Source organism: Eleutherodactylus coqui, chromosome 9, assembly GCF_035609145.1.
Source record: "Eleutherodactylus coqui strain aEleCoq1 chromosome 9, aEleCoq1.hap1, whole genome shotgun sequence".
Lineage (NCBI taxonomy): Eukaryota > Metazoa > Chordata > Amphibia > Anura > Eleutherodactylidae > Eleutherodactylus > Eleutherodactylus coqui.
The window spans coordinates 128,867-154,512 of NC_089845.1; the positions used below are offsets into that span (position 1 = coordinate 128,867).

At 50.6% G+C, this 25,646-nt stretch overlaps 1 protein-coding gene across 2 annotated transcripts in view; it reads left to right on the plus strand.

Moving 5' to 3' along the window:
* The window catches only part of TMEM245 (transmembrane protein 245), a 153,042-nt gene that overhangs the window by 122,626 nt on the left and 4,770 nt on the right, over positions 1-25,646 (plus strand). For both annotated transcript variants that reach the window (XM_066579078.1, XM_066579080.1), the window contains 3 exons: positions 19,841-19,941; positions 21,695-21,869; positions 23,212-23,406. In XM_066579078.1, the coding sequence (XP_066435175.1) occupies positions 19,841-19,941; positions 21,695-21,869; positions 23,212-23,406 (471 nt within the window). The remainder of the gene's footprint in view (positions 1-19,840; positions 19,942-21,694; positions 21,870-23,211; positions 23,407-25,646) is intronic.

Here is a 25,646-nt window from a genome sequence, read left to right on the forward strand (position 1 = left end):
TGGTGAGCTCGACGCTCTCTGCCGGCGTAGGAGTGGTGAGCTCGGCGCGCTCTGCCGGCGTAGGACTGGTGAGCTCGACAAGACCAATGCTGAAAACTCTGTGACCCTGTATAATGTATCCACAGTAGAACATATAAGGATACCAGAAGGGGGGGAGACATTACTCCATTTCATTTAAAGAGATTGCTGGCAGCAACCCATCTCACAACAGTCGGTTGGGCCGTGTCCACCATTGTGTAGAATCCCCTCTGCTGGGAAGTGAGGAGACCAGTTGCTGGAGTTTTGGGAGAGGAATGCTGTCCCATTCTTGTCTGATGGAGGATTCCAGCTGCTCCACAGGCCTCGGTCGTCATTGCCGAATTCTTTCTTTATGCCCGCCTCCCATCCGGACAGAAAGCGGGGATCTCTCAAATCTCTTTAAAGACGGTGATGCCGTTCACCTCCTCAGTTCCTGTTTCCTGTCCGTGGGGATGTAGCTTCCTGGCTGCCTCTGGCTCTTTCAGGGATTCTCCATATCTCTAACGGTGATGAACTGCAGGGCTTGAGAGGTTACCTGCCCGCTGTACAGCTCCACAAGGAGTCGCCCTGTGGTCTCCCGCTGAAGATGCTGGACTCCCCCGTCTCTGGAGCCTTTGGAAGGAAGTTCCTTTCTCTACCTCATGGCATTCCTCCTACAGTTATGGGGGAACCCCTCAGTGGCGGTGTACTTCCTGTGTTGCTGTACCTGGACCAGGGGCTTGTGATATGGGACCTTCTGTTTAATTTGGTGTGTCCATCAACAGATAGCATTGAGGTGTCTACTAATCCGGGCACCGCCTGGCATGACCACTGACGGGAGTAGGGGAGCAGGAGGAAGAAGTGAACGCTTTCAGAGAAGATCTCCCGCCAGTCCAGAGTACAATGACCCTGATTAAGGGATTGGATTTTGCCTTTGGCGGGGCCGTCCGGCCGCACAGGGTACACATTTGTTATAATGCTGCTGCTTCGCTTTCAGTAAGCATGGTAACACCCAGCACACAGGGGCCACACCGCAGGGAGATCAGCCGCAATGTCCGTTTATCACTTTACAATCTGATGTTCAATGCAGCTTTCAAAGATGGCGCTGCTGTGCTGCCTTCCCACAATGCCCTGCGCTCTCCCCCTCTGTGCTGCCTTCCCACAATGCCCTGCGCTCTCCCCCTCTGTGCTGACTTCCCACAATGCCCTGTGCTCCCCCTCTGTGCTGCCTTCCCACAATGCCCTGCGCTCCCCCTCTGTGCTGCCTTCCCACAATGCCCTGCTCTTCCCCTCTGTGCTGCCTTCCCACAATGCCATGCGCTCTCCCCCTCTGTGCTGCCTTCCCACAATGCTCTGCTCTAACACTCTGTGCTGCCTTCCCACAATGCTCTGCGCTCTCCCCCTCTGTGCTGCCTTCCCACAATGCCCTCCGCTCTCCCCCTCTGTGCTGCCTTCCCACAATGGCCTGCGCTCTCCCCCTCTGTGCTGCCTTCCCACAATGCTCTGCTCTTTTCCCCCCTCTCTGTGCTGCCTTCCCACAGTGCCCTGCTCTCCCCCTCTGTGCTGCCTTCCCACAGTGCCCTGCTCTCCCCCTCTGTGCTGCCTTCCCACAATGCCCTGCGCTATCCCCCTCTGTGCTGCCTTCCCACAATGCCCTGCGCTATCCCCCTCTGTGCTGCCTTCCCACAATGCCCTGCTCTCCCCCTCTATGCTGCCTTCCCACAATGCCCTGCGCTCTCCCCCTCTGTGCTGCCTTCCCACAATGCTCTGCTCTCCCCCTCTGTGCTGACTTCCCACAATGCCCTGTGCTCCCCCTCTGTGCTGCCTTCCCACAATGCCCTGCGCTCCCCCTCTGTGCTGCCTTCCCACAATGCCCTGCTCTTCCCCTCTGTGCTGCCTTCCCACAATGCCATGCGCTCTCCCCCTCTGTGCTGCCTTCCCACAATGCTCTGCTCTAACACTCTGTGCTGCCTTCCCACAATGCTCTGCGCTCTCCCCCTCTGTGCTGCCTTCCCACAATGCCCTGCGCTCTCCCCCTCTGTGCTGCCTTCCCACAATGCCCTGCGCTCTCCCCCTCTGTGCTGCCTTCCCACAATGCTCTGCTCTTTTCCCCCCTCTCTGTGCTGCCTTCCTACAGTGCCCTGCTCTCCCCCTCTGTGCTGCCTTCCCACAATGCCCTGCTCTCCCCCTCTGTGCTGCCTTCCCACAGTGCCCTGCTCTCCCCCTCTATGCTGCCTTCCCACAATGCCCTGCGCTCTCCCCCTCTGTGCTGCCTTCCCACAATGCCCTGCGCTCTCCCCCTCTGTGCTGCCTTCCCACAATGCCCTGCGCTCTCCCCCTCCGTGCTGCCTTCCCACAATGCACTGCGCTATCCCCCTCTGTGCTGCCTTCCCACAATGCCCTGCTATCCCCCTCTGTGCTGCCTTCCCACAATGCTCTGCTCTTCCCCTCTGTGCTGCCTTCCCACAATGCCCTGCGCTCCCCCTCTGTGCTGCCTTCCCACAATGCCCTGCGGTCCCCCTCTGTGCTGCCTTCCCACAATGCCCTGCTCTTCCCCTCTGTGCTGCCTTCCCACAATGCCATGCGCTCTCCCCCTCTGTGCTGCCTTCCCACAATGCTCTGCTCTAACACTCTGTGCTGCCTTCCCACAATGCTCTGCGCTCTCCCCCTCTGTGCTGCCTTCCCACAATGCCCTGCGCTCTCCGCCTCTGTGCTGCCTTCCCACAATGCCCTGCGCTCTCCCCCTCTGTGCTGCCTTCCCACAATGCCCTGCGCTCTCCCCCTCTGTGCTGCCTTCCCACAATGACCTGCGCTCTCCCCCTCTGTGCTGCCTTCCCACATTGCCCTGCTCTCCCCCTCTGTGCTGCCTTCCCACAGTGTTCTGCTCTCCCCCTCTATGCTGCCTTCCCACAATGCCCTGCGCTCTCCCCCTCTGTGCTGCCTTCCCACAATGCCCTGCGCTCTCCCCCTCTGTGCTGCCTTCCCACAATGCCCTGCGCTCTCCCCCTCCGTGCTGCCTTCCCACAATGCACTGCGCTATCCCCCTCTGTGCTGCCTTCCCACAATGCCCTGCTATCCCCCTCTGTGCTGCCTTCCCACAATGCTCTGCTCTTCCCCTCTGTGCTGCCTTCCCACAATGCCCTGCGCTCCCCCTCTGTGCTGCCTTCCCACAATGCCCTGCGCTCCCCCTCTGTGCTGCCTTCCCACAATGCCCTGCGCTCCCCCTCTGTGCTGCCTTCCCACAATGCCCTGCGCTCTCCCCCTCTGTGCTGCCTTCCCACAATGCTTTGCGCTCTCCCCCTCTGTGCTGCCTTCCCACAATGCTCTGCGCTCTCCCCCTCTGTGCTGCCTTCCCACAATGCTCTGCGCTCTCCCCCTCTGTGCTGCCTTCCCACAATGCCCTCCGCTCTCCCCCTCTGTGCTGCCTTCCCACAATGCCCTCCGCTCTCCCCCTCTGTGCTGCCTTCCCACAATGCCCTGCTCTCCCCCTCTGTGCTGCCTTCCCACAATGCCCTGCTCTCCCCCTCTGTGCTGCCTTCCCACATTGCCCTGCTCTCCCCCTCTGTGCTGCCTTCCCACAGTGCCCTGCTCTCCCTCTCTGTGCTGCCTTCCCACAGTGCCCTGCGCTCCCCCTCTGTGCTGCCTTCCCACAATGCCCTGCTCTCCCCCTCTGTGCTGCCTTCCCACAATGCCCTGCTCTCCCCCTCCGTGCTGCCTTCCCACAATGCCCTGCGCTCTTCCCCTCTGTGCTGCCTTCCCACAATGCCCTGCTCTCCCCCTCTGTGCTGCCTTCCCACAATGCTCTGCGCTCTCCCCCTCTGTTCTGCCTTCCCACAATGGTCTGCGCTCTTCCCCTCTGTGCTGCCTTCCCACAATGCCCTGCGCTCTCCCCCTCTGCGCTCCCCCTCTGTTCTGCCTTCCCACAATGCACTGCGCTATCCCCCTCTGTGCTGCCTTCCCACAATGCCCTGCGCTCCCCCTCTGTGCTGCCTTCCCACAATGCTCTGCTCTCCCCCTCTGTGCTGCCTTCCCACAATGCTCTGCTCTCTCCCTCTGTGCTGCCTTCCCACAATGCTCTGCGCTCCCCCTCTGTGCTGCCTTTTCACAATGCTCTGCGCTCTCCCCCTCTGTGCTGCCTTTTCACAATGCTCTGCGCTCTCCCCCTCTGTGCTGCCTTCCCACAATGCTCTGCGCTCTCCCCCTCTGTGCTGCCTTCCCACAATGCCCTGCACTCTCCCCCTCTGTGCTGCCTTCCCACAATGCCCTGCGCTCTCCCCCTCTGTGCTGCCTTCCCACAATGCCCTGCGCTCTCCCCCTCTGTGCTGCCTTCCCACAATGCCCTGCGCTCTCCCCCTCTGTGCTGCCTTCCCACAATGCTCTGCGCTCCCCCTCTGTGCTGCCTTCCCACAATGCCCTGCTCTCCCCCTCTGTGCTGCCTTCCCACAATGCCCTGCTCTCCCCCTCTGTGCTGCGCTCCCCCTCTGTGCTGCCTTCCCACAATGCCCTGCGCTCTCCCCCTCTGTGCTGCCTTTCCACAATGCCCTGCTCTCCCCCTCTGTGCTGCCTTCCCACAATGCTCTGCGCTCTCCCCCTCTGTGCTGCCTTCCCACAATGCTCTGCGCTCTCCCCCTCTGTGCTGCCTTCCCACAATGCCCTGCGCTCTCCCCCTCTGCGCTCCCCATCTGTGCTGCCTTCCCACAATGCTCTGCTCTTCCCCTCTGTGCTGCCTTCCCACAATGCCCTGCGCTCTCCCCCTCTGTGTTGCCTTCCCACAATGCTCTGCTCTCCCCCTCTGTGCTGCCTTCCCACAGTGCCCTGCGCTCTCCCCCTCTGTGCTGCCTTCCCACAATGCCCTGCGCTCTCCCCCTCTGTGCTGCCTTCCCACAATGCTCTGCGCTCTCCCACTCTGTGCTGCCTTCCCACAATGCTCCGCGCTCTCCCCCTCTGTGCTGCCTTCCCACAATGCCCTGCTCTTCCCCTCTGTGCTGCCTTCCCACAATGCCCTGCGCTATTGCCCTGCGCTCTCCCCCTCTGTGCTGCCTTCCCACAATGCCCTGCGCTCTCCCCCTTTTTGCTGCCTTCCCACAATGCCCTGCGCTCTCCCCCTCTGTGCTGCCTTCCCACAATGCCCTGCTCTTCCCCTCTGTGCTGCCTTCCCACAATGCCCTGCGCTATTGCCCTGCGCTCTCCCCCTCTGTGCTGCCTTCCCACAATGCTTTGCGCTCCCCCTCTGTGCTGCCTTCCCACAATGCCCTGCGCTCTCCCCCTCTGTGCTGCCTTCCCACAATGCCCTGCTCTCCCCCTCTGTGCTGCCTTCCCACAATGCTCTGCGCTCTCCCCCTCTGTGCTGCCTTCCCACAATGCTCTGCGCTCTCCCCCTCTGTGCTGCCTTCCCACAATGCCCTGCGCTCTCCCCTTCTGCGCTCCCCAACTGTGCTGCCTTCCCACAATGCTCTGCTCTTCCCCTCTGTGCTGCCTTCCCACAATGCCCTGCGCTCTCCCCCTCTGTGTTGCCTTCCCACAATGCTCTGCTCTCCCCCTCTGTGCTGCCTTCCCACAGTGCCCTGCGCTCTCCCCCTCTGTGCTGCCTTCCCACAATGCCCTGCCCTCCCCCTCTGTGCTGCCTTCCCACAATGCTCTGCGCTCCCCCTCTGTGCTGCCTTCCCACAATGCTCTGCGCTCTCCCCCTCTGTGCTGCCTTCCCACAATGCCCTGCGCTCTCCCCCTCTGTGCTGCCTTCCCACAATGCCCTGCGCTCTCCCCCTCGGTGCTGCCTTCCCACAATGCTCTGCGCTCCCCCTCGGTGCTGCCTTCCCACAATGCCCTGCGCTCTCCCCCTCGGTGCGGCCTTCCCACAATGCCCTGCGCTCTCCCCCTCTGTGCTGCCTTCCCACAATGCTCTGCGCTCTCCCCCTCTGTGCTGCCTTCCCACAATGCTCTGCGATCTCCCCCTCTGTGCTGCCTTCCCACAATGCCCTGCGCTCTCCCCCTCTGCGCTCCCCATCTGTGCTGCCTTCCCACAATGCTCTGCGCTCTCCGTCCTCTGTGCTGCCTTCCCACAATGCTCTGCTCTTCCCCTCTCTACTGCCTTCCCACAATGCCCTGCGCTCTCCCCCTCTGTGCTGCCTTCCCACAATGCTCTGCTCTCCCCCTCTGTGCTGCCTTCCCACGATGCTCTGCGCTCTCCCCCTCTGTGTTGCCTTCCCACAATGCCCTGCGCTCCCCCCTCTGTGCTGCCTTCCCAGAATGCCCTGCGCTCTTCCCCTCTGTGTTGCCTTCCCACAATGCCCTGCGCTCTCCCCCTCTGTGCTGCCTTCCCACAATGCCCTGCGCTCCCCCCTCTGTGCTGCCTTCCCACAATGCTCTGCGCTCTCCCTCCTCTGTGTGCACGCTCCCGATGGCAGCAAGAGGCATGAAAAGGCAGGATTTCATGGCCTCCCTCAGCTCATGTCCTAGCCCCGCCCACGACACGCCCACCTCTAGTGTACTGATCTACAGTCTCTCCCCACCCTGGCCCCGCCCTGCCCCCTGCTGCATACTATAATCAGAGGGGGTGTGGCCAGGGGAGACTGTTACACTCATGGTTCAAGATAAAAACCTACCATGAGAGTAAACAGCAGTACTGTGTATAGTGAATGGAGAGGGGCGGGGGAGAGCTGAGAGAGAACTCTCCTGCAGCCCCCCACTGCAAGGCTACCCACTCCACAGGCGCCCCCCGCCCCCCCACAAGTAACACTGACAGCCACCCTCCCCACACCACAAGTAACACAGACAGCCCCTCCCCTCCCGACCCCCAACTAGTTGTCAGCACCCCGACCCCTGACTAGTTGTCAGCGACCCCCGGCGGCAACTAGTTGTGAGCAAGTATAACATGACCGTGCCCCCAGTACTAATTTGACAGCACCCCAACCCCCTCCCTCTCCCTTCCCTGCACTAGTGTAATGCTACAGAACCCCCTGCCCCCCCACTACTATAATGTGACAGCCCCCCCCAAGTGTAAAGTAACTGCATCCCACAGTGCCCCCTCCTCCCCACCTACTATAATGTGACAGCACCCCCAGCTACTATAATGTGACAGAGCCCCCCCCATTAATATTATGTGACAGAGCCCCCCCCCAGCTACTATTATGTGACAGATCCCCCTCTTCCCCCGCCAGCTACTGTTATGTGACAGCAAGGCCCCTTACCGCTAGTGTAATGTTACAGCCCCCCCCCCCCCCCAGCTACTATACTGTGACTGCACCCCCTGCCCCCCCACACTACTATAACGGACAGCCCCCCCCTCCAGCAACTATAATGTGACTGCACCCCCTGCCCCCCACTACTATAATGTGACAGAGCCCCCCCCCCCTGCCCCCCAGCTACTATTATGTGACAGCCCCCCTCCAGCTACTATAATGTGACTACACCCCCTGACCCCCCCCCCCCACTACTAGGTGACAGCCCCCCCCCTCCAGCTACTATAATGTGACTGCACCCCCTGCCCCCCCTACTACTATTATGTGACAGCCCCCCCCTCCAGCTACTATAATGTGACTGCACCCCCTGTCCCCCCCACCACTATGTGACAGCCCCCCCTCCAGCTACTATAATGTGACTGCACCCTCTACCCCCCCCACTACTATAATGTGACTGCACCCCCTGCCCCCCCACTACTATGTGACAGCCCCCCCTCCAGCTACTATAATGTGACTGTACCCTCTACCCCCCCCCCACTACTATAATGTGACTGCACCCCCTGCCCCCCCACTACTATGTGACAGCCCCCTCCCTCCAGCTACTATAATGTGACTGCACCCCCTGTCCCCCCCCACTACTATGTGCCCCCCCTCCAGCTACTATAATGTGACTGCACCTGTACCCCCCCCACACTACTATTATGTGACAGCCCCCTCCCTCCAGCTACTATAATATGACTGCACCCCCTGCCCCCCCCCACTACTATGTGACAGCCCCCTCCCTCCAGCTAGTATAATGTGACTGCACCCCCTGCCCCCCCACTACTATGTGACAGCCCCCCCTCCAGCTACTATAATGTGACTGCACCCCCTGCCCCCCCACTACTATGTGACAGCCCCCCCTCCAGCTACTATAATGTGACTGCACCCCCTGCCCCCCCTCTACTATTATGTGACAGCCCCCCCTCCAGCTACTATAATGTAACTGCACCCCCTGCCCCCCCCCACTTCTATGTGACCGCCCCCCCTCCAGCTACTATAATGTGACTGAACCCCCTTTCCCCCCCCACTACTATGTGCCTTCCCCCTTCCAGCTACTATAATGTGACTGCACCCCCTGCCCCCCCACTACTATTATGTGACAGCCCCCCGTCCAGCTACTATAATGTGACTGCACCCCCTGCCCCCCCACTACTATGTGACAGCCCCCCCTCCAGCTACTATAATGTGACTGCACCCCTGCCCCCCCACTACTATGTGACAGCCCCCCTCCAGCTACTATAATGTGACTGCACCCCTGCCCCCCCACTACTATGGGACAGCCCCCCCCCCTCCAGCTACTATAATGTGACTGCACCCCCTGCCCCCCCCCCCACTACTATAACGGGCAGCCCCCCCTCCAGCAACTATAATGTGACTGCACCCCCTGCCCCCCACTACTATAATGTGACAGAGCCCCCCCCCCCCCACACAGCTACTATTATGTGTCAGCTCTCCCTCCAGCTATTATAATGTGACTGCACCCTCTGACCCCCCCACTACTATAATGTGACAGCCCCCCCTCCAGCTACTATAATGTGACTGCACCCCCTGCCCCCCCTACTACTAGGTGACAGCCCCCCCCCTCCAGATACTATAATGTGACTGCACCCCCTGTCCCCCCCACCACTATGTGACAGCCCCCCCTCCAGCTACTATGTGACAGCCCCCCTCCAGCTACTATAATGTGACTACACCCCCTGACCCCCCCCCCCACACTACTATGTGACAGCCCCCCCTCCAGCTACTATAATGTGACTGCACCCCCTGCCCCCCCTACTACTAGGTGACAGCCCCCCCCCTCCAGATACTATAATGTGACTGCACCCCCTGTCCCCCCCACCACTATGTGACAGCCCCCCCTCCAGCTACTATAATGTGACTGCACCCCCTGTCCCCCCCCCACTACTATGAGCCCCCCTCCAGCTACTATAATGTGACTGCACCCCCTGCCCCCCCTACTACTATGTGACAGCCCCCCCTCCAGATACTATAATGTGACTGCACCCCCTGTCCCCCCCCCCCACCACTATGTGACAGCCCCCCCTCCAGCTACTATAATGTGACTGCACTCTCTGCCCCCCCACTACTATAATGTGACTGCACCCCCTGCCCCCCCACTACTATGTTACAGCCCCCTCCCTCCAGCTACTATAATGTGACTGCACCCCCTGTCCCCCCCCACTACTATGTGCCCCCCCCCCCACTACTATAATGTGACTGCACCCCCTGCCCCCCCACTACTATGTGACAGCCCCCTCCCTCCAGCTACTATAATGTGACTGCACCCCCTGTCCCCCCCCCACTACTATGTGCCCCCCCCTCCAGCTACTATAATGTGACTGCACCCCCTGCCCCCCCCCACTACTATGTTACAGCCCCCTCCCTCCAGCTACTATAATGTGACTGCACCCCCTGCCCCCCCCCCCCCACTACTATGTGCCCCCCCCCCCACTACTATAATGTGACTGCACCCCCTGCCCCCCCACTACTATGTGACAGCCCCCTCCCTCCAGCTACTATAATGTGACTGCACCCCCTGCCCCCCCCCCACTACTGTGTGACAGCCCCCTCCCTCCAGCTACTATAATTTAGTGTGAACTACTTGATGGAGGATTCCAGGTCTGAGACTATCAGACACAGGAGTTACCTTAACTTCTAACCTGCTCTCTAATTAGCAGGCTTATAACCTTACTAAATGGCTCCTAATACTTTCTGATATGCATCAATTTGCTGGGCCGTTGAGCACTCTAACCATAAGCTAGTACACACTATAATGGCTAACAAGCAGAGCTCAGAACCCTGAAGGTCTCAGCACCAGGCCAATAATTAGTATAACTCTGGTGGTTACACGTGGTATTAGATCAAGCACAATCAGCTAAATAATAGGATCTCATAGCAGTCTATGCACAATCATTATAGGGATTGATGAGCCACACAGGCACTCAATGTGGTGGATAACCAATGTAAACCCCATATAAAGGCTCAGATAGATCTTACTTAGAGCTCCCTTGGTCAATAAGACAACATGCCACGAAGTATATTGTGATGCACGATTCAATAGCATAAAAGGCTGATTGAGTGAAATGATTCAGACAGGCTGCTGATAAATCTAAATCAAGGGGTCGTTTTGTGTTTTCTCATTCCAACTCCAATACAAGGTTATAAATGTCACTTCCTGATGATCCGCCTCATTGGCCAGGAAATGCGTCCGAGTTTCACAAAACCGAATAGGATACACATGTACCTACCTTCATGACTCGACAAAAGATCGAACATAAATGAACTCCAGATACTAATCCTCATGAGACAAGTGCATCAACCCACTAACTGAAAGCTATAAATGATTCAGGCGCCATCAGGCCTCATAGAGGAACAGTAAAAGGGTTTTATACTCACCCTAATCATCTTACAACCAGTGGAACTGCGTTAACCATCATATATGGTTTATAACGCAACAACCAATAGGACCACTGGTAGGTTCCCCCATTGTTTCCTCATTAAAGGGGTAAGCTGGTCTTCATTTAGTCCCCTATAAAGGGCTTTATGTTTGTTTTTGTTGGTGCGCCCCCACATGGCGGTATTTTGATATTTGGAAATCAAATCTAGTTTTAATGTAAAAATAGTTTAACACTGTTAAAAGGTAAGCACAGACGATGGAACGATGAAGGATAATGGTTCAGTGTAAGCACAGACGATGGAACGATGAAGGATAATGGTTCAGTGTAAGAGCGGCTGATCGAACGATGAAGGGTAATGGTTCAGTGAAAGAGGGTCCCATAGAACGATGAAGGATAATGGTTCAGTGTAAGCACAGACGATGGAACGATGAAGGGTAATGGTTCAGTGTAAGCACAGACGATGGAACGATGAAGGATAATGGTTCAGTGTAAGAGTGGCTGATGGAACGATGAAGGATAATGGTTCAGTGAAAGAGGGGCTGATGGAACGATGAAGGATAATGGTTCGGTGTAAGAGTGGCTGATGGAACGATGAAGGATAATGGTTCAGTGTAAGAGTGGCTGATGGAACAATGAAGGATAATGGTTCAGTGTAAGAGTGGCTGATGGAACGATGAAGGATAATGGTTCCGTGTAAGAGTGGCTGATGGAACGATGAAGGATAATGGTTCAGTGAAAGAGGGGCTGATGGAACGATGAAGGATAATGGTTCGGTGTAAGAGTGGCTGATGGAACGATGAAGGATAATGGTTCAGTGTAAGAGTGGCTGATGGAACAATGAAGGATAATGGTTCAGTGTAAGAGTGGCTGATGGAACGATGAAGGATAATGGTTCAGTGTAAGAGTGGCTGATGGAACGATGAAGGATAATGGTTCAGTGTAAGAGTGGCTGATGGAACGATGAAGGATAATGGTTCAGTGTAAGAGTGGCTGATGGAACAATGAAGGATAATGCTTCAGGGTAAGAGTGGCTGATGGAATGATGAAGGATAATGGTTCACTGTAAGAGTGGCTGATGGAACGATGAAGGATAATGGTTCAGGGTAAGAGCGGCTGATCGAGCGATGAAGGATAATGGTTCAGTGTAAGAGTGGCTGATGGAACGATGAAGGATAATGGTTCAGTGTAAGAGTGGCTGATGGAACGATGAAGGATAATGCTTCAGGGTAAGAGTGGCTGATGGAATGATGAAGGATAATGGTTCACTGTAAGAGTGGCTGATGGAACGATGAAGGATAATGGTTCAGGGTAAGAGCGGCTGATCGAGCGATGAAGGATAATGGTTCAGTGTAAGAGTGGCTGATGGAACGATGAAGGATAATGCTTCAGGGTAAGAGCGGCTGATGGAACGATGAAGGATAATGGTTCAGTGTAAGAGTGGCTGATGGAACGATGAAGGATAATGGTTCAGTGAAAGAGGGGCTGATGGAACGATGAAGGATAATGGTTCAGTGTAAGAGTGGCTGATGGAATGATGAAGGATAATGGTTCAGTGTAAGAGTGGCTGATGGAACGATGAAGGATAATGCTTCAGTGTAAGCACAGACGATGGAACGATGAAGGATAATGGTTCAGTGTAAGAGTGGCTGATGGAACGATGAAGGGTAATGGTTCAGTGTAAGAGTGGCTGATGGAACGATGAAGGATAATGCTTCAGTGTAAGCACAGACGATGGAACGATGAAGGATAATGGTTCAGTGTAAGAGTGGCTGATGGAACGATGAAGGATAATGGTTCAGTGTAAGAGTGGCTGATGGAATGATGAAGGATAATGGTTCACTGTAAGAGTGGCTGATGGAACGATGAAGGATAATGCTTCAGTGTAAGCACAGACGATGGAACGATGAAGGATAATGGTTCAGTGTAAGAGTGGCTGATGGAACGATGAAGGGTAATGGTTCAGTGTAAGAGTGGCTGATGGAACGATGAAGGATAATGGTTCAGTGTAAGAGTGGCTGATGGAACGATGAAGGATAATGGGTTCAGTGTAAGAGTGGCTGATGGAACGATGAAGGATAATGGTTCAGTGTAAGAGTGGCTGATGGAACGATAAAGGATATTGGTTCAGTGTAAGAGTGGCTGATGGAACAATGAAGGATAATGGTTCAGTGTAAGAGTGGCTGATGGAACGATGAAGGATAATGGTTCAGTGTAAGAGTGGCTGATGGAACGATGAAGGGTAATGGTTCAGTGTAAGAGTGGCAGATGGAACGATGAAGGATAATGGTTCAGTGTAAGAGTGGCTGATGGAACGATGAAGGGTAATGGTTCAGTGTAAGAGTGGCTGATGGAACAATGAAGGATAATGGTTCAGTATAAGAGTGGCTGATGGAACGGTGAAGGATAATGGTTCAGTGTAAGCACAGACGATGGAATGATGAAGGATAATGGTTCAGTGTAAGAGTGGCTGATGGAACGATGAAGGGTAATGGTTCAGTGTAAGAGTGGCTGATGGAACAATGAAGGATAATGGTTCAGTATAAGAGTGGCTGATGGAACGATGAAGGATAATGGTTCAGTGTAAGAGTGGCTGATGGAACGATGAAGGATAATGCTTCAGTGTAAGCACAGACGATGGAATGATGAAGGATAATGGTTCAGTGTAAGAGTGGCTGATGGAACGATGAAGGGTAATGGTTCAGTGTAAGAGTGGCTGATGGAACAATGAAGGATAATGGTTCAGTATAAGAGTGGCTGATGGAACGATGAAGGATAATGGTTCAGTGTAAGAGTGGCTGATGGAACGATGAAGGATAATGCTTCAGTGTAAGCACAGACGATGGAATGATGAAGGATAATGGTTCAGTGTAAGAGTGGCTGATGGAACGATGAAGGGTAATGGTTCAGTGTAAGAGTGGCTGATGGAACAATGAAGGATAATGGTTCAGTATAAGAGTGGCTGATGGAACGATGAAGGATAATGGTTCAGTGTAAGAGTGGCTGATGGAACGATGAAGGGTAATGGTTCAGTGTAAGAGTGGCTGATGGAACGATGAAGGATAATGGTTCAGTGTAAGAGTGGCTGATGGAACGATGAAGGATAATGGGTTCAGTGTAAGAGTGGCTGATGGAACGATGAAGGATAATGGTTCAGTGTAAGAGTGGCTGATGGAACGATAAAGGATATTGGTTCAGTGTAAGAGTGGCTGATGGAACAATGAAGGATAATGGTTCAGTGTAAGAGTGGCTGATGGAACGATGAAGGATAATGGTTCAGTGTAAGAGTGGCTGATGGAACGATGAAGGGTAATGGTTCAGTGTAAGAGTGGCAGATGGAACGATGAAGGATAATGGTTCAGTGTAAGAGTGGCTGATGGAACGATGAAGGGTAATGGTTCAGTGTAAGAGTGGCTGATGGAACGATGAAGGATAATGCTTCAGTGTAAGCACAGACGATGGAATGATGAAGGATAATGGTTCAGTGTAAGAGTGGCTGATGGAACGATGAAGGGTAATGGTTCAGTGTAAGAGTGGCTGATGGAACAATGAAGGATAATGGTTCAGTATAAGAGTGGCTGATGGAACGGTGAAGGATAATGGTTCAGTGTAAGAGTGGCTGATGGAACGATAAAGGATATTGGTTCAGTGTAAGAGTGGCTGATGGAACAATGAAGGATAATGGTTCAGTGTAAGAGTGGCTGATGGAACGATGAAGGATAATGGTTCAGTGTAAGAGTGGCTGATGGAACGATGAAGGGTAATGGTTCAGTGTAAGAGTGGCAGATGGAACGATGAAGGATAATGGTTCAGTGTAAGAGTGGCTGATGGAACGATGAAGGGTAATGGTTCAGTGTAAGAGTGGCTGATGGAACGATGAAGGATAATGCTTCAGTGTAAGCACAGACGATGGAATGATGAAGGATAATGGTTCAGTGTAAGAGTGGCTGATGGAACGATGAAGGGTAATGGTTCAGTGTAAGAGTGGCTGATGGAACAATGAAGGATAATGGTTCAGTATAAGAGTGGCTGATGGAACGATGAAGGATAATGGTTCAGTGTAAGAGTGGCTGATGGAACGATGAAGGATAATGGTTCAGTGTAAGAGTGGCTGATGGAACGATGAAGGATAATGGTTCAGTGTAAGAGTGGCTGATGGAACGATGAAGGGTAATGGTTCAGTGTAAGAGTGGCTGATGGAACAATGAAGGATAATGGTTCAGTGTAAAAGTGGCAGAAGGAACGATGAAGGATAATGGTTCAGTGTAAGAATGGCTGATGGAACGATGAAGGGTAATGGTTCAGTGTAAGAGTGGCTGATGGAACGATGAAGGATAATGGTTCACTGTAAGAGTGGCTGATGGAACGATGAAGGATAATGGTTCACTGTAAGAGTGGCTGATGGAACGATGAAGGATAATGGTTCAGTGTAAGAGTGGCTGATGGAACGATGAAGGATAATGGTTCAGTGTAAGAGTGGCTGATGGAACGATAAAGGATAATGGTTCAGTGTAAGAGTGGCTGATGGAACAATGAAGGATAATGGTTCAGTGTAAGAGTGGCAGATGGAACGATGAAGGATAATGGTTCAGTGTAAGAGTGGCTGATGGAATGATGAAGGATAATGGTTCAGTGTAAGCACAGACGATGAAACGATGAAGGATAATGGTTCACTGTAAGAGTGGCTGATGGAACGATGAAGGATAATGGTTCAGTGTAAGAGTGGCTGATGGAACGATGAAGGATAATGGTTCACTGTAAGAGTGGCTGATGGAACGATGAAGGATAATGGTTCAGTGTAAGAGTGGCTGATTGAACAATGAAGGATAATGGTTCAGTGTAAGAGTGGCTGATGGAACGATGAAGGATAATGGTTCAGTGTAAGAGTGGCTGATGGAATGATGAAGGATAATGGTTCAGTGTAAGAGTGGCTGATGGAACGATGAAGGATAATGGTTCAGTGTAAGAGTGGCTGATGGAACGATGAAGGATAATGGTTCAGTGTAAGCACAGACGATGGAACGATGAAGGATAATGGTTCAGTGTAAGAGTGGCTGATGGAACGATAAAGGATAATGGTTCAGTGTAAGCACAGACGATGGAACGATGAAGGATAATGGTTCAGTGTAAGAGTGGCTGATGGAACGATGAAGGGTAATGGTTCAGTGTAAGAATGGCTGATGGAACGATGAAGGGTAATGGTTCAGTGTAAGAGTGGCTGATGGAACGATGAAGGATAATGGTTCACTGTAAGTGTGGCTGATGGAACAATGAAGGATAATGGTTCAGTGTAAGAGTGGCTGATGGAACGATAAAGGATAATGGTTCAGTGTAAGCACAGACGATGGAACGATGAAGGGTAATGGTTCAGTGTAAGAGTGGCTGATGGAACAATGAAGGATAATGGTTCAGTGTAAGAGTGGCTGATGGAATGATGAAGGATAATGGTTCACTGTAAGAGTGGCTGATGGAACGATGAAGGATAATGGTTCAGTGTAAGAGTGGCTGATGGAACGGTGAAGGATAATGGTTCACTGTAAGAGTGGCTGATGGAACGATGAAGGATAATGGTTCAGTATAAGAGTGGCTGATGGAACGGTGAAGGATAATGGTTCACTAAGCACAGACGATGGAACGATGAAGGATAATGGTTCACTGTAAGCACAGACGATGGAACGATGAAGGATAATGGTTCAGTGTAAGAGTGGCTGATGGAACAATGAAGGGTAATGGTTCAGTGTAAGAGTGGCTGATGGAACGATGAAGGATAATGGTTCAGTGTAAGAGTGGCTGATGGAACGATGAAGGATAATGGTTCAGTGTAAGAGTGGCTGATGGAATGATGAAGGATAATGGTTCAGTGTAAGAGTGGCTGATGGAATGATGAAGGGTAATGGTTCAGTGTAAGAGTGGCTGATGGAACGGTGAAGGATAATGGTTCACTAAGCACAGACGATGGAACGATGAAGGATAATGGTTCACTGTAAGCACAGACGATGGAACGATGAAGGATAATGGTTCAGTGTAAGAGTGGCTGATGGAACAATGAAGGGTAATGGTTCAGTGTAAGAGTGGCTGATGGAACGATGAAGGATAATGGTTCAGTGTAAGAGTGGCTGATGGAACGATGAAGGATAATGGTTCAGTGTAAGAGTGGCTGATGGAACGATGAAGGATAATGGTTCAGTGTAAGAGTGGCTGATGGAATGATGAAGGATAATGGTTCAGTGTAAGAGTGGCTGATGGAATGATGAAGGGTAATGGTTCAGTGTAAGAGTGGCTGATGGAACGATGAAGGATAATGGTTCAGTGTAAGAGTGGCTGATGGAACGATGAAGGATAATGGTTCAGTGTAAGAGTGGCTGATGGAACGATGAAGGATAATGGTTCAGTGTAAGAGTGGCTGATGGAACGATGAAGGATAATGGTTCAGTGTAAGAGTGGCTGATGGAACGATGAAGGGTAATGGTTCAGTGTAAGAGTGGCTGATGGAACGATGAAGGATAATGGTTCAGTGTAAGAGTGGCTGATGGAACGATAAAGGATAATGGTTCACTGTAAGAGTGGCTGATGGAACGATGAAGGATAATGGTTCAGTATAAGAGTGGCTGATGGAACGGTGAAGGATAATGGTTCACTAAGCACAGACGATGGAACGATGAAGGATAATGGTTCACTGTAAGCACAGACGATGGAACGATGAAGGATAATGGTTCAGTGTAAGAGTGGCTGATGGAACAATGAAGGGTAATGGTTCAGTGTAAGAGTGGCTGATGGAACGATGAAGGATAATGGTTCAGTGTAAGAGTGGCTGATGGAACGATGAAGGATAATGGTTCAGTGTAAGAGTGGCTGATGGAATGATGAAGGATAATGGTTCAGTGTAAGAGTGGCTGATGGAATGATGAAGGGTAATGGTTCAGTGTAAGAGTGGCTGATGGAACGGTGAAGGATAATGGTTCACTAAGCACAGACGATGGAACGATGAAGGATAATGGTTCACTGTAAGCACAGACGATGGAACGATGAAGGATAATGGTTCAGTGTAAGAGTGGCTGATGGAACAATGAAGGGTAATGGTTCAGTGTAAGAGTGGCTGATGGAACGATGAAGGATAATGGTTCAGTGTAAGAGTGGCTGATGGAACGATGAAGGATAATGGTTCAGTGTAAGAGTGGCTGATGGAATGATGAAGGATAATGGTTCAGTGTAAGAGTGGCTGATGGAATGATGAAGGGTAATGGTTCAGTGTAAGAGTGGCTGATGGAACGATGAAGGATAATGGTTCAGTGTAAGAGTGGCTGATGGAACGATGAAGGATAATGGTTCAGTGTAAGAGTGGCTGATGGAACGATGAAGGATAATGGTTCAGTGTAAGAGTGGCTGATGGAACGATGAAGGATAATGGTTCAGTGTAAGAGTGGCTGATGGAACGATGAAGGGTAATGGTTCAGTGTAAGAGTGGCTGATGGAACGATGAAGGATAATGGTTCAGTGTAAGAGTGGCTGATGGAACGATAAAGGATAATGGTTCACTGTAAGAGTGGCTGATGGAACGATGAAGGATAATGGTTCAGTGTAAGAGTGGCTGATGGAACGATGAAGGGTAATGGTTCAGTGTAAGAGTGGCTGATGGAACGATGAAGGATAATGGTTCAGTGTAAGAGTGGCTGATGGAACGATGAAGGATAATGGTTCAGTGTAAGAGTGGCTGATGGAATGATGAAGGATAATGGTTCAGTGTAAGAGTGGCTGATGGAACGATGAAGGATAATGGTTCAGTGTAAGAGTGGCTGATGGAACGATGAAGGATAATGGTTCAGTGTAAGAGTGGCTGATGGAACGATGAAGGATAATGGTTCAGTGTAAGAGTGGCTGATGGAACAATGAAGGATAATGGTTCAGTGTAAGAGTGGCTGATGGAACGATGAAGGATAATGGTTCAGTGTAAGAGTGGCTGATGGAACGATGAAGGATAATGGTTCAGTGTAAGAGTGGCTGATGGAACGATGAAGGATAATGGTTCAGTGTAAGAGTGGCTGATGGAACGATGAAGGATAATGGTTCAGTGTAAGAGTGGCTGATGGAACGATGAAGGATAATGGTTCAGTATAAGAGTGGCTGATGGAACGATGAAGGATAATGGTTCAGTGTAAGAGTGGCTGATGGAACGATGAAGGATAATGGTTCAGTGTAAGAGTGGCTGATGGAACGATGAAGGATAATGGTTCAGTGTAAGAGTGGCTGATGGAACGATGAAGGATAATGGTTCAGTGTAAGAGTGGCTGATGGAACGATGAAGGATAATGGTTCAGTGTAAGAGTGGCTGATGGAACGATGAAGGATAATGGTTCAGTGTAAGAGTGGCTGATGGAACGATGAAGGATAATGGTTCAGTGTAAGAGTGGCTGATGGAACGATGAAGGATAATGGTTCAGTGTAAGAGTGGCTGATGGAACGATAAAGGATAATGGTTCAGTGTAAGAGTGGCTGATGGAATGATGAAGGGTAATTTCTTCGCTCGTCCATTGTTTGCAGGCATGAAGATCATCATTGGCTTGTTGGCTAATTGCTCAGTTTATACGCTGGGTTGAGTCGTTCTCATTCACTTATTCACTGAACTGACTGATCCTGTTAAATAGCTTGTTGCTTCCTGTCTGGTTACGCTGACCGCCTGAGGAATCTGTGACATCCTTTGTGTCTTTATTCAGGGCACAACTTATTGCTACATGTAAAGGAACCTTAAATGGTGCTCTTTGTAAACAGTCATGTGACTTAGTAGAACCCTCCCGCTGATTTTTATTGGTTTTGCTTACGTTTCCAGCTTTTTAACCCTGTCCTAACTTTTGTGAATTGCGTTGCTGCCATCAATTTCGAAGTTCATTTTCTAAAATGAAATGTAGCCAGCCCCTTGTGATACATTCTCCGTCCTGCTGCGGATACAAGCCGGTTGGATGAGAGCTGCAGATCACTGCCTTCGTTCTTCTTAACACTTATTTATATTTTATGTTTTGGGGTTAGTGGTAGTTGTGTGGGCGGTCGGCCTGTAAGTGTATCTCCCATGTACCTACCGTCAGAGCCCCGGCGATCTGCAGGAGGACTTGTATACAAGGAGGTTTGGGCATGAGACCTACGTAACCCTGATCCCTTTATGTAAGATCACCATGAATCTCTATGCATTATTACTGCTGTTTGGGATGATCTACATGTTTTGTTCTTGATATTTAGGGGTGTATTTGATGCTTCCCTAAAAATGGCTTGCTTCTATGGATTATATACTTGGCTTACTCATACGGTCTTTGGGATAAACATTATCTTTATACCTTCTGGTAAGTGACTCTAGCAATGTACCTCCAAGCTATGTGCATGACTACAAGATGTAGTGCGGTATCTAATATCTAGTCCGGTCCTAAAACCTTACAAATAAGTAATTCAGGTACACAGAGGGGCGGATGCCACCCCTCGGCCCCCTCACTCACCTTGTACTGACAGGGATGCCTGAATGCAGTCTCCTGGCTCCCAGAGCCCCTTCGTGCCGTCCGTCCTTTGATGATGTCTTATGTAATTGGACAGGAAGCAGCGGGTGACACGTGATGTCATGGTTTGTCACAACTGAAGTGAATGAGGTCAGCTGTGACATTCATTGACAACTTCATTCCAAATAGAGACGACAACACCGGACAGACGGGACTAGTTGTAGAACGGCGGTGTATTGCTATTAAAGGGATGTCCATTAAGACCACTAGATTTAGCGCCAATGTTTTGGCTTGTTGTGGTTTTCTTTAGTTGTGAATAGAGTGCAAATCTGAAAAGTCCGTCCATAAAAACTGGGGATTAAATAGGGATCAGTTAAAAGTAAAATCTTCACGAATTTTAAGAGACAGGCGACTATATAGAGCCACCTTGGGATTTGGCATCCATATGCTCTTATGAGCGTATACGAGTCCCTGTATAGACCGCACTCCCTCGCTGTACTGGGCAGCAGGCCAGTCAGTATTGGGCAGTCCGGCTGCAGGAGCGGTCGTAGGCATCAGATGCCGGCAGAGGATTGGGAAGAACAGGCAGCACTGATCTGCTGCCCCACCCCATACGCTGCCAGCGCAGTCCATACACGATTTAAAAGCGAGTCTCGCATAACCGCTACTGTTCTCCAGTAGTGCCACTGGAGAACTTCTTTGCATGTAAGTTTAACAAGGTTTTTAAGCAAGGAGGCAAAAGTCAAGTACTAAAGTGTTTATTAACATCACAAATCCCACCAAACAAAGTACAGGAATACTTTACATGCCCAGAAGATGTAGAATCCAAATATAGTTTCCATAGCTTATAATCACCCATTCCAGACCCCCAAAGCTGCAGCACGCGCCAGCCACGTCTGGAAAGGGGACATCACAGACTGCTGCAGCCAATCTGAGTCCGTCAGACTGTAGGATGTGATTGGGTCCGGCTGGGGAAACTGTAAATGTGGTTCCAGATGGGGGCGTACACGTGCTAATTATTATTCAGTATGGCCATACAAAGCAATATGTTATGCTCCTTAATATTGCCCTCGCCTAATAAGGAGTTCCGGACGTTTGGCAGTCCGCTGCTAGACTTGTGGGACAGACCACCATAATTGAGAGCTCCTCCTGTACATCCCCTCCTCTGAAGTTGGCGGAGGGAGGTTGGACAGTTGACGTCTGGGGTTGAGCTCAGACCTCCTGTAGGAGCGTGGGTTGTTTTTCTCGTGGATTCCTAGAGAATCCTTGAGGGAATCAAGTGTGTCTTTTCAGAGGTCCCCGCAGCTAGAAGCCCCACCAGAAGCTGGAGCTGATACTGTTGTCCAGCAGGCAGCGATGGTTGGTTTAGTGATGGACGGCAGCGGTGTGCGGGGGGTCGCCATCGCAGGGTTACCTCCACTGTTATGAACACTAGATGACCAGCGGGCAGTCTCATGATTTCCAGTATATATCCCTCTATAACGCCCGCTGTGCCCACCCGACAAGCTTCTGGCTGATGTGTCCTTGATAGATCTTAGTGATTCTTTTGCTGGACATGTTTACTCTATAGAACATTTCAGACTAATTCTTGTATTTTCCCATAAAGCTCTGGCCGCCATTCTCGGGGCGGTGCCGTTTTTGGGGACCTACTGGGCCGCCGTGCCGGCAGTTCTGGATCTGTGGTTCTCCCAGGGGGAAAGTTTTAAGGCCATGCTGCTTCTCATCAGCCACCTGCTTCCCACGTACTGCGTGGACACCGCCATCTACTCCGATATATCCGGGTAAGTCAACAAACTGTCAGACCCCGTCTACAGGCGTCGGCAACCAATCGGCTTCATTCTTCTCATTGGGTTTTATCCACACCTACAGATCTGATCACATCCCAAGCTGTGGGGACAAAGCAAAGACCTCCAAGAAAATATGTAACCATATTTACTAAATGAAACCAGACGGGGAAACCTTTCATAGTTTTCTGATTGTAGAATGTTTTTATTCTGTTGTCTGTACCTGATTATGGAGCGGCTATTTTGTCTGTACTGTGGTCAGTGTGCAGGGAGGGGAGGAGGTATGCTGTGACGTGTTGTGAATGGTGGGTCCTGTCAGTGTAATTCTGCCTGTGATGTCAGTGATATGACTGCTACATCAGACTAATATTGGTCTCATTGTGAAAAATGCAGGAATTTAGGATTATTTAAAATATAGATTTTAATCAAAAATGTTAAAAAATCACCAAAAGGCTAAAAAAACAAAAACACAAAACATGTTTAACAGAAATATGTGATTTATGCAATAGGTAATTCATTGACAGCTTCTCGTATTAGGCTCTTACTTGTCTGCATTTGCAGTCTGTTAGTTGCTGGTTTTAGTTCTTACGCGGCATGAGAAGCCCCCTGTAGACGGGACGGCGGATGTCCCAGCGATGATGGTTCTTGTGTTGTCACGCAAGAGCAATCCTCGCTCAGTGGATGGAAGCAGGGTGGACTAGAGCCTGCCCCGGCCTCCATTCACAGTAAGCAGGCTGACGCAGCAGGGCACTGGTCTGCATGACAGAGCCAATCAGTGATTAAATGCTAATCGCTCCTTCACAGCATTTACACGGACGACTCTAGTTATGTGTAAATGGCCCATAACTCCACTTGCAGATAACATTTGACATATCAAGATACATGTCGAAACTGTTGATCAGTAAGGGTCCCCCTACTGCTGACACCCGCTTATCGCTGGAATGAGGGGTCTGAAGCACTCGGGTAAGCACAGCGCCCCCTAGGCTATCTTTGCTTGTCTTTGCCTGCTTCCAGCGTTGGCAGATGGCCTCACAGAGGTGTATAACAGAATAGACCCCTCTAGGAGGACATCTTCAGCTACCGAAAGGAGCTGAAAATGCCAAGGGGGCACAGTGAGCAGCCGGACCCCCACTCATTGGCACTTCTGACATGTCCACCGCTCTCTGATATGACACTGCTGTGTTCCTTCACATTACAACCCTGCTGGTTGCTGACTGCTTCTACAATGTGGGTTTGTAGATGTAAACCCTTTCATCACGTATATGTACCCCTGATGGCCACTACAAGGAGTAGTATTGGAGAGTCGTGTAACACCTTGTTCTTGTTCCATGTAATACAGAGGCAGTCATCCTTACTTGACCGGTCTTGCAGTGGCAGGAGGCGCCTACTATTTAGGACTAGAAGGAGCGATCATCGGACCGATTCTTCTCTGTATCCTTGTTGTTGCATCCAATATCTACAGTGCAATGCTCGTTAGCCCAACGTCTACATTACCCACTCCATCAACAACTCCGTGGCCTCTACAGCTGCATCGGTAAGCCAACTGTATTAATACATAAAGTGTTTATGGTTTTTGGGTTTTGCTGCTTGCTGTTCAGTATCTGGTCAGTGATTAGCATGAAAATATGTATGGTAAGTGGCTGAGACCTCCAGGTGGGTCACCTGCTACATGGTAGACGTGTGACACCTATGGATCACCTGCAGTTCCCTATAGAGGAGTACTATAGAGTAGATTTCTAGGTAAGGGTCTCTTTCTTTCTTCCTTTTTGTTTATATAGCGTTGCCACCTACTCATTACCCATAATCCATCATATTATACAGACAGATAAAATGCCCAGAAATCAGACTTGGGCCCATTGTGTTACATGCCACTGGCCTTGCCACACACATAGTGGAGAGTGACGGGGGGCTCACACAGCGGTGGGCAGCAGCTTCCTTCCATGAACACTATTCTTGTTCAGTGTTTCTTCTAGTAATGGACACGTAAACAGAGGTTTCTGCGGTTTGCAGGGTCTTCTGTAGGGCTTTTGCTGTTACCCTTGTTACCTATCAGTATTGCTCATTGTGCTCTTGGAGTGATCTTATCACGACTTCCACTCCTAAGGAGAATAGCAACAGTCTTGATTTTTTTCCATTACTTGGCAATTTTGTCTAACCATGGATTAATATACTTCCAGGTCTTTAGCAGTGCTGTTGTAGCCTTTTCCAACTTCAAGCGAGTCTATATCACACCCTCTGAAAGTTGATTGCATTGAGACTTGATTCACACTAACTAATGTTTCTTGACAAGAACAGATGTGTCAGTAACCAGGCTTTGTGCATGTTTATTTAATGGGCAAAGCAACACTTCCATTGGCATCTCCTTTTTGCAGTTGGCTCTTGGGGTCATTAACCCAGCGATTCATTTATGTTTTCTACTTGCACTGTGGATGCTTAATGTGCTCCATTAAGACACCGATGATAAAGCTTAGATTCTGTTCATCGGTAATTGGGACTTGGATAGTATCCACACCACATTTTATTAGTTCAGAAAAGCCAAATAATTCCAAAGGGTTCATTTATTTCCCTTGAAATCTGTAAGTCTCAAACATCTAACAAGTTTTCTGTCAGCAAGAATATCTCTCAGTGACGGTTCTTCCCAGGACCGGAGGGCATTTGAACTCCTTGTAACCTTGTAGATGCGCAGTAACTACATTCACTAACTGCCTCTGTCCCTTCCCGCTTTAGTCCCCCCACTGGCTCCTTAAAGCACTTCTGTGGGCCGTCCTGGAGCTGTGAGGTACTAAAAGCAAGAGTTCCCATGAGCACACGGTGCTCTTAGATGTGTCTGCAGTGGGAAGGCCTCATCGCAGAGGAACACAAAATTCACCCTGGCTTTAGTCTCCGCATTGCTCGGTAGACCCAGTAAAGGCTCCATGAATTTCGCATCCTAAACGCCATCATCTGATACTTTTCTGTTTTTGCCAAAATATAATTCATAGGTTGTATTCACAAGAGCCATCAAGATTATTCTAAAGAAGCCTCGTAATTCCAGGCATATGATGCTGAGTAATCTGAACATGTGGATCCCTCCGCAGTTGGGGAATTGCCACAGATGATGTTCCTCTCCTCCACGGGCTTTGGGAACTGTTACAAGAAGGAACGCAGTCGTGAAGCTCACAAGCAAAATCACATGGGAGAGAGGGGGCGTTTATCAACCATTCTGCTGCCAATCTATGATTGGCCCAGCTGATCGTCGGAGCTCTCAAAGTGGCAAACATCCTCTTGACCATCAACTGTAAATAAACAGAACAAGTAGATTAGCTGGGGATCCAGTAGACAGCTAGAATACTATGACCTTACAAGCTCGCCTTCATAATGGAAGCGTGCGCTCTTGGGAATATTCGCTCAAGAAAGCAGAACTTCCAGGCGACCAAATGAATTATTTCAATGTTCAAGTATCCCTCGATATAGCGAACTAAATGTCGCGCAGACGGCATCACCATGTGGATTTAGATTCGCCATGACGGACGAGCCATACAGTGTTGCCACCTAAAAAAAAATGTAAAAGCTACATGTTCGGTATCTGTAACAACCCATACAATAAAGTACACTCTCTACATCCTGAACAGCAAATGCTATTAAAAGAAGAGCAAAAAACCTGCCAAAATGCTTTTTTGTATATTTGTACCCCCAAAGCACAACAAAAGTGATCAAAAGAGTTATATGTTCCTTAAAATGGTACCAATAGAAACTACAGCTCGTCATGTAAAAAAAACAAGCCCTCACAGAGCT